Source organism: Lathyrus oleraceus, chromosome 7 (genome assembly GCF_024323335.1).
Source record: "Lathyrus oleraceus cultivar Zhongwan6 chromosome 7, CAAS_Psat_ZW6_1.0, whole genome shotgun sequence".
NCBI classification, from domain to species: Eukaryota; Viridiplantae; Streptophyta; class Magnoliopsida; order Fabales; family Fabaceae; genus Lathyrus; species Lathyrus oleraceus.
Genome location: NC_066585.1, coordinates 478651637 through 478661611, shown reverse-complemented (window position 1 = coordinate 478661611; position 9975 = coordinate 478651637). Strand labels below are relative to the sequence as shown.

Genomic DNA, 9975 nt, shown 5'->3' with positions numbered 1-9975 from the left:
TAGACCATATATGCATGCTTTGTTCCTTCGTTTTCTGTTTCAAGAGGATGCGAAAGTCAACTTTCACATTTTGTTGTTCTGCATTACGGAAGTTAACTTCTGAATTTTGTTATTCTGTATTAGTTTTTTTTATTTTTCCTGTTATGTCTAGGGGTGGCAAACGGGCATGCCCGCCTCGTTTAGGCCCGCCCCACAAAATCCCGCAAGAAAACGGGGCGGGGCGGTCAAAGGTAGAGATGCAGGCTCACTTACTAGGCTCGCCCCATTTAATGACGGGCATGCGGGCATGCCCGTTATTCTCTTTAAAAGAACTTTTTTCACTCATGATGATATAATTTAAAAAAAGTACTCATACATCCTAATACTACTAAAATCTAATAAAGTCTTTGCTAAATAATGTATGTAAAAACACACTTGCATTGCATAAAAATCACTATCATTATCCTACATCCAATAATTAAATTGAACAAACCTTAAATTAAATATCACGAATTCAACACAAGTTCAACACCACAAATTTAACAAAAGTTCAACTCCATAAATTCAACAAAAGTTATGAAAGAAGTCATAAATAGTTTAATCTAACACAAAAATCTCTAAATTCTCTACAAACATAAAAGATGCACTCATCAATCTTCATCTACGTCACGAACATATGATGCTTCAGTTGTAATATTTTTCGCCAAGCTTCCATCATTATTATCTTCATCATCACCCACTACATCTATAATTTTTTTTGATGAAAATGAGTTAACCAGTGTTGATATGAACACCAATCTTTGTGCATTAGAAAGAGCTGAGTAAATGTCTACCAAAGAATGAAGGGTTATTATTAATACCACTTTTGTGAACTGAAATCTTAATATTATAGGCTTTTTCAGCTCTTGTCATTTGTGTTATAAGCATAATATTAATTGTAAAAAGTGAAAGAAATTATATGACTTAGCTCTTGAAAACAGCTACTAGTAAGTCATAAGTTACAAATACATACTCCTATGTTATTAATTCCAAATACCAATTTTGTTATTAATTCCAAATACCACTATAATAATTGTAAAGAAAAGTACATCAAATATTCCAAAAGATAAAGACCAACATAACTTCAAACCACACCAAAACTAAAATTAAAGGAAGGCTATAATAATTTGATGAAAATGAGTTAACTAGTGTTGATATGAACACCAATGGCAATAAGAAAGATTGTAATGAGTCCAAAAAAGATGATTGTATGAATCAAAATAGATACACCACTAGTATGCATGTTCCCAAACTCCAGCACTCTGTTCCTTCCTGGTACTTGAAACAACAAGCTTGGACTTAGTAACACAAACAACACCACTGCTATCACCACTGGATCCCAATCCACCATTATACTACTGTAGTAGTTATTTTCTTTAATTTATTTTATCAAAAACAAAATTCAGAAATTTCAACTATGTGGTCGACGAAGAGAAAGCTGAAACTTGCCTGAACCGTGTGACCGACAAAGAGAGAGGCCAGATCGACGAAGAGAGAGGTGAGACTGGACAGTGAAACCGTTTGTGAGGCTGATGAATAGATAAATATAATTTCCAGAGCATAACTCAGTTTGACGAAGAGATCAATGTAACCCTAATTTTGGTATGAGCCTAAGATTATTTGTTTTTAACTTATACCCGCGGGCTGACCGCGCCCGCCCTACGCCCGCCCCATTTTTTTGTGGGGCAGGGCGGGGCGAACATACATAAATACGCGAGTACAAAATCCAGGCTCGGCCCGCCAAAAATGACGGGTAAAACGGGCACGGCCCGTGGGCCGGGCCCATGTTGCCACCCCTAGTTATGTCCCATGTATTTAACTTCTCTGATTATGATATGATTTTTCTGGTGTAATTATAAGTAAAAAATTTACATCGTACGACGATCACCTTGAGATCGTGCCATTAAGAGTTTATCTTGACCGCATCATGATAAATGATATAAACTTCACATCGTACGACGATCACCGTAAGACACACCCATTCAATAAGATATTCTTCTACTCTAGATGGTTGGCTTGTTCGAGTATCTACTTGAGCGGGTCATTCTCCAGTTCTGGTATCTTTAGGGAATTCCTAGAGTCCCCCCACCATTATTGCTCCTCCCACAGTCCTCTACAGAGATGTTGGCGAGATATTTGCGGAGTACCTTGATCATATGGTCTTAGATGATGTACATAGTATGCCAGCTCCTCATCTATGGAGTTCTGCATTCAGCTACATCCAATGATTTTTTAGAGTGTCACATGCTTACATGACACCATATGTAGAGGGAGAGCAACCTAGGCCAACTCATTAAGAGATGTTAGAGGAGGAGCAAGTTAGGGGAGATCATGTGTTGGAAACAATTTGGTTCTAAAACTATCCTTGAGTTTTTATAATAACGAAGTATAAAAGAATAATTGTGTTCTCTAATAGTTTGTTGAGTGTGCAGGCTCTGAGCAGGCTTGAAGCGAAGTAAAGATAAATCTGATCAAGTAAGAAGATGAGTGAAGATGACTCTAATCAAGTCAAGATTTTGGATAAAACTAATCAAATCAGACTCCGAACTATGGTCTTAGAGAGACTCTTCATATAAATACTATGGACTCTGATGAAAGAGATTAAGAACTTTAGACCTCATCTGCATCTAAACCAAAGAGATCACTTGAAGAAGTTCTGAAGTTAAAGTCAACTATGGTTTTTCACCAGTCAACACTTCTAAAGTAGACTTCTCTAAAGCCTCACTTTTTTAACTAGACTCTAAAGTCTATTCTCAAGGATCTGAACTCTGAAGATGCGTTAAATCTCTCATATGCAAAAACAATATTCTAGAGTGTAATGGATGAATAGTCCTTGAGATTAGTACAAGTTAGGCTTAAAATAAAAAGGACTGTGCTGCAAACGACTATAAGATATTTTCCACTAACTACCCATAATTTACGGCTAAACCTACTTACACTACAACTTTGGTGTACTATTGAAGAAGTTTCAAATCCTATCCTCCAACGGTCTTATTTTTTATTCTATAAAGAGGACAAATGAATTGTGAATAGATAATGATGTATGATTAAAAGAAGAAAAAAATAGAGATAGAAAACGTTTACTCAAAAATTGAAGAAACTTCATCATAAAGAAGATTCAATAAAGAAGATCATCATGAAGAAAAAAGAAAATAGAAGAAACACTTTGAGCTTCATTTCAAATATTCTCTATTGTAAAACCTGAATTTCATTGTGTGTATTATGCTTAGCAAGAAGCATCCATGTAAATACAATCAACTTGATTAACATTTGTTAATTTTCTTGAGAGACTAAGTTTAGTCAGAATTCTGAAGAAGTCATTGACGATTAGTCTATGAGCTGTATTTCCTTGAGAGACTAGAGTATAGTCAGAATTCTCAAGAAGTCTTAGAAACTTGGTCTTTAAGTTGTATAATCAGTTTAGTTATTAGATTAAGTCCTTATTGAGAAGTCAAAATCACTCAGGTGGGTGGACCGAAAGTAGCTTCGTTAACGACGAACCAGAATAAAAATTATTATGTTTTTTTATCTTTGCCCGATCTTTGTTGTTTGAGTTCTTGGGTGACAAAACATTTTAAATCTATAAACCCAATTCAAACCCCATTTCTTGTGTTTCCTGAATCTTTAATTGGTATCAGATCTCGGTACTGCTATTGACTCGTTGTTTCAAACACTTAACCATGTCAGAAAAAGATCCATTTTCTTGAAACACAAAATAGGACACACAAACAATGATAAAGACTACTATTTTGCCAAACCTCCAATTTTTGATGGAGATAAATTTGATTACTAGAAAGACAAAATAAAAATTTTCTTTGCAGATTTTTAGGATATGGTTATAAATGGCTACACACATCCTTTGGGTGATAATGGTGTAAGGCAACAAACCCCGTAATACATTTAAAACAACTGAAGATATAAACAATTGTGAAATCATTAAAACTGATTTTAACAACTGTGAAATCAGTAAAACAAATTAAGATATCAACCTTTTAATGATCACTTATGAAGGTGTAAGTTTTGCACAATCTGACTCCTCCAAAATCAACTGTCAATAACTCCAGAAACCATTTAGTCCTTCATCTCCCTCATTGTTACAATTTAGTCCATCATCTATATTTTGTTGTTCAATCTCAATACCATAATCCACCACAGTGGTCCCCACATCCAAATTGTCTTCCAACAAAGTAGCCCCCTCATCCACCACAATTATCCCCTATTCTACCATAGTTGTCCCTTTATCCAAATTGTATCCTTTATCCACAACATCATAAAACACAATCATCATTTAAGTTGACTCCTTCATCCACAACATTTTCAAACATAGTCGGGATCTCGTTAAAGTTGATTCCTTGTAACAACCCATATGATATATATCTAGAATAGTATCATACAAGTGTTAGTTTTTGGTACTGACAGAACTTAAGTGTCTAACGGCATAATTATATACACATGTCTAAACTAAAATACATTTATGGCACATGTTATACAATACTGCCGAAAATAAAAAACCTAATATCTATGTATAATATCTTCATTGCACATAATCCACAGCGGAAGATCATAATAGCTAAAATCCTTTGAAACATCATCTTGCAACCTCTTGGGTTCAACATGCAAATAATACCTAAAAACAACAATGATAATGGGATGAGATAATAATCTTAGCGAGTTACCCTATCATATGGGTCCACTCGGCTCTACAAGGTTTCTAATCGATTTCTAACTCAAGTCTTCATCTGTCGTTACTTGTGTATCACTCACACCATGTAACTAAGACTTAATTATCTAAGGGATATTTGCAATGTATGGAAACATGTCACTTGAGTTCTCATAACTCAAATAATCACTATTCGGATTCAAGAAACATCAATCGCTGAATGAACCTATGTCTAGGCCAAGCTCGGTTCACACATGCTCGTATGATTCGAATTTCACGATGGAAATTAGGCCTTCTATGGGACTCAAATCCAGTTCAAGCGACCGTCACTCGTATGGGACTCAAACCCACTTGGAGTATATTTCACCGTATGAGACTCTAACCAAATTAGATGTCCACCTTTCCCCCATGTCCATCATGGTTGGGACTCAAAACCAATTGAGGCACGAACCATTGGTGCCACACCCCCATTTGCTGTTTTACGTAAGCCTGTCAAATGGTATGTGCATAAATCATATCCGAATATATGATTAGGTTACACGACTGTGATTGCTCTCATCAATCACTAGGTGATACATTCACCAATTCTCATGATGTTCATCAAATACCAGGTGATCACATCCACCCGTTCACATATATTCTCATTAAGTACTGGGTGATCATCTTCACCCATTCACAGGTTATTCCACACATGTTCCATATAAAGTATATTGATTCATAATCAAGAGAATACTTATCCACGATACACACCGAGGTACCATTGCGTCCAAGCATCACCACTTAAGTCATTTCATAACTTAATTTATCTTTCTAATTCATATACCTAGTTATACTCCTAGGTTTGCTCACTCATCATCATAGGATTTTATTCATATTATTACACAACAACACAAACATCAATTCAGAATATAATCCATGACATACATCATAATGTGATTCATAACATACATAAAGCATACATGATAATATACATGCTACAAAACATAAGCAAAGCTATCACACAATCCGTCTTAATCTATCTTATTCCACTTTCATGTCACGTAGCAAACATCCGTCCGATCATCATATGGTGGGGTTAACCGAACTCAAAATGGAAAACATAGTGGTATAACTCATAGAGACTTCTCTCTATATTATAGTTCTATACGTTAGCTTCCTAACGCATTTGTTCATTCATCAATACGAGTGATGAAACTCATTAACCAATCATTTAACCTAATTCAAGCGAAGTGCGATCGCACGCTCACAATGATGGACTGAACAGAGTCGCCACCAAACTTTATTTATTCCTAAAAAGGAAAGGGGAAATATCGATAAAACCCAAGAAAGAACGACAATGATTATGGTCGTCGCAACCAAATCAGGGTTCGGGAGTCGATTACGCAAGGGGAAGGTATTAACACCCCTCATGTCCGTTGTACTCAACGGGAACCATTAGGTTAGTTGTGTGAATTAGTGTTAGTTGAAATGTTAGGCTTTAAGTTATTAAGTGGGAAAGAAAGAAAGGATGAGAGGAGAATATTTTTGGATTTTTTAACGAAGGACTAAACCTAAGTTTTTATTAGTGGGCCTGGCAAGATTTACAAATCCTGCTCCTACGTATCTCAACAGAGAAATCAAGGCTTACGTAGTTCTGGGTAGAAAAATGTTTGTTTGTTGGTCGATTTTAGCGAAAGCTATATTGTATTAATCGACGAAAACATTGTTTTACCCAAAACAGATGAGGAGCGACGTATACCACACATCGAATGGATTTACAAATCAACATTCGGAAAAACGTCACTTATCTCGACTCAACAATCGTGGCCGAAACATTGTTTTGTATCAACTTAAGATAACATGTAATTCGTTTATGAAAAAGGTTTTTTGATTAATTGCACAGCGGCGAGAAAGAGTTTGATTGGTTGGGTTTATTTTGAGTAATGGCGAGAGCTTGGATGAGCGAGATATCCATCTCGAATCCTAGTCTCAGGAGTGTGCGGTATCCACCACGTTCCATTTCCATCTTATTTGAAAAAATGTTTAATAAGAATTAAGTATTTTGAGGTTTGATTGAGAAAGGGGTTGAAGAAACCGCATTGACAATTTTAGACGATGGCGAGAGCTAAGATAGGCAAGACACCCACCTTGAATCTTAATCTCAGGAGTGCACGGTATACACGATGTTCCATTTCCATCCTTATTGAAAGAGGTTAAGATAGGAATTAAGTATTTTGAAGTTTGAAAGACGAGTACTTGTGACTTGCAAGCTCTTACAACTTGTGTCTAATACTCGAGACTACATCTGGATATTCCACCCAGGTAATCCCTTTCTTTCAATTTTATTGAGAAAAGACGTTTGAATATTTACAAATATTTTGGAGGGAAGACGAATATTTATGGCTTGCAAGCTCTTACAGCTTGAGCCCCATATTCAGGATTATAACTGGATATTCCATCCAGGATAATCTTTTTCTTCAAGTTTTAATAAGAAGATGGTTTGAGATATTTACAGGCGTTTTGGAGAGAAGACGAATATTTATAGCTTACAAGCTCTTACAGCTTGAGCCCCATATTCGGGATTATAACTGGATATTCCATCCAGGATAATCTTTTTCTTCAAGTTTTATTAAGAAGATGGTTTGAGATATTTACAGGCGTTTTGGAGAGAAGACGAATATTTATAGCTTACAAGCTCTTACAGCTTGAGCCCCATATTCGGGATTATAACTGGATATTCCATCCAGGATAATCTTTTTCTTCATATTTTATTGAAAAATACGTTTAAATAGAAGGATTAATGTGAATGTTTGAGGTGTTGGTCCATTAAATTGATATGGCGCATGAGTTCGTGGAGAATATGTCCAAAAGTAAACCGGATGAAATAAATAAATAAATAAATAAATTATTTACAACACATTAAAAAAAGTTAAATCGGAGAGAATAAAATCAACAAGCATAAAAAAGGACTAGATAACAAGGTACAAAAATGGTAAGGTAAATAGTAAGAAGTTATGAAAGATTTAAATAAAACAGCAAGCACAAAAATGAAAATATGAAGATATGCCATTCCCAAGTATCAAACCCATCCCACTAAAGAAAGTGAAATTGCTTCCTCTCCACTCAGCCACTTATGTTCATTTGTTACCTTAACAACAACTTAAATATATAAACAAGAACAGATAAAGATAAATTAAAATAAATAAAAAACTAGAACGAGATGGTCTGTTGGGCTAACTAAAGCCCACAAAAAAATGGTGAGAGAATCCCAAAGATCAACCCTAGCCGCCTGGCTGTTGGGTGGGAATAACAACACTTTAATCATCATTAATACCAGCACACAATATGTTAATGAAAGGTTGCAAGGAAAAGCCAACGGTCATTAAGTTCTAAATAGGTTTTAATTGCTTTTAAAATAAATAAAAGAGGAAGAACTGGGAACGTGAAACAACCCAACACAAATTCGTTCACCTCCATCAAAGAACGCCCTTCCCTCTCTCAATCTCTCCCTAAATGCAGACGCTTCGATACTCTTCAAAAATTCTTAAAATAAATGAAAGAATCTGAAGAGAAGTGGAACAAGTGACAACGTCTTTCGTTCATCACTTTCAAAACCCTCTCTCTAAATGCTTATCTCAATCTCTCGACCTCACTCATCGTCTCAACCTCTCGCACCATACTCTCTCTCAATACTCTACTCTCACTTCACAAACAAACCAATCGAAAATCAATGAAGCAAACATTTTAAAAGATACCTGATAGGTGTGTCAACGGTAGTGGTGGCAGAGTGTCTCTTCAGATGCAGTTGTGGTGGTTCATCGGTCTTTGGGGGTTCTGTGGGGGCGATCTAGTGGAGGATGGAGGCTCCCTTTTTTCGGTGAAAAATATTAGGGTTTTATCGCTACCGTAGCCGTCGAAAATTTTAGGGTTTTTTCGTCGTCGCTATCTCACCTCCTTCTTTTTTTTCTACAGTATCCACCCCCTTTTATACTTATCCCGTTAGAGTTTTTGAGCTGGCCATGGAGATCAAAAAGGGAACGCTCTTGGAAGTGCTTTAAGGTGCTTCAACTTTGTCTGCCTCATTTGACGTTTGATATGGAAAAGGTAATATGAACCACGTATTTTCCTCTTGAATTTGTCTTAATTCCTCTTTTGGGTTGTTTGTGAAATTTTACCGCCGGTGAGAAAGGTTTCACCACTGTGAACCCACTTAGACGAAAATATGACTTGCTTCTTCTTTTTTTCTTCGAAATCCATACTGATTTTGTATTGTTGTTGTATTCTGCACAATTGCATCAACTCCACTTCTGCACAAGCTCAAGATCAAGCCGTACCGAATTTTTGTTATCTTGCTTCTATCAACGGTTATGCGTTTAGAGGGATCGAAAACCAACAGCTTCTCAGCAAGATCAATTGCCAGTGGGGACAGATCAGGGCTGCTCTTCTACATACGGAAGCTGCTTAACATATTTCTTTGCATTATCACTTATGAGGAATCCAAGATCTTCTTCATTTGGTGAACCTAACAACTCAGTTATGAGCGCCAACTGCTGAACATAATCTTTACCAGGAAATAGAGGCTCCCTTCTAATTATCTCCATCAAAATGCAACCAACTGACCATGCATCAATAGCAACAGCATATTCTGAACAGTTCAGTAGTAATTCAGGGGTTCTGTACCAACGATTCATAACATATTCTGTCATGAAGTCTGTCTCAGAGGTTGTTCTGGCAAGCCCAAAGTCATATATTTTAAGGTCACAGTTTGCATTGAGAAGTAAATTGCTTGGTTTTAGATCTCGATGCAAAACATTTGCAGAGTGTATGTACTTGGAGTAGACTTCAAAAACGTTGCCTAAGATGTTGTACTGAACGTATTTTCCGTCGTGAATGAGAATTCCTTGAGGTTTTGGGTTCTCAGAATCGGAGGTATTTTCCATCGCTTTTTTTGTGTGGAATCGATTGTGTGATGAAGCTTCCAGGTTTATCTTGCATAACTACTTAAAGCATGATTTCATTCAACATGTAATTTATTCTTGAACATGGTTTTGAATTTCTGGTTATGCTTTGCAGGTAACAACATAGGATGTATCAACAATGCTTTGTCCGAGTGCTGTTAGATGCTTGAACAACTTGTTTTCTCTTATGTTGGAATTCAAATCCGTCAAATACATCTTTAGCATCATAGCAGATATTTTGAAATAACCTGGTATATGCCAAGAATCTTTGCCTGGCATGTTGGACTTCCTGTTCCTATGGATTCAGAAAGGTACTTGAAGTATTCAGGACCAAATTTAATGAATAATCCAAGTTCTGTT

At 36.2% G+C, this 9975-nt stretch overlaps 1 protein-coding gene and 1 pseudogene across 1 annotated transcript; both read right to left on the bottom strand.

Moving 5' to 3' along the window:
- Positions 1-1159: 1159 nt before the first annotated feature.
- On the bottom strand, positions 1160-1369 carry LOC127100576 (uncharacterized). The gene has a single exon (XM_051037805.1). The coding sequence runs from the start codon at positions 1367-1369 to the stop codon at positions 1160-1162; it is 210 nt and encodes a 69-aa protein (XP_050893762.1).
- Positions 1370-8867: 7498 nt separating this feature from the next.
- On the bottom strand, positions 8868-9597 carry LOC127104444 (mitogen-activated protein kinase homolog NTF6-like; annotated as a pseudogene).
- Between the last annotated feature and the right edge of the window lie 378 nt (positions 9598-9975).

Bases quoted from the DNA above. Each gene is read 5' to 3' on its own strand.
- LOC127100576 (XM_051037805.1), bottom strand. From the start codon at position 1,369: ATGGTGGATTGGGATCCAGTGGTGATAGCAGTGGTGTTGTTTGTGTTA.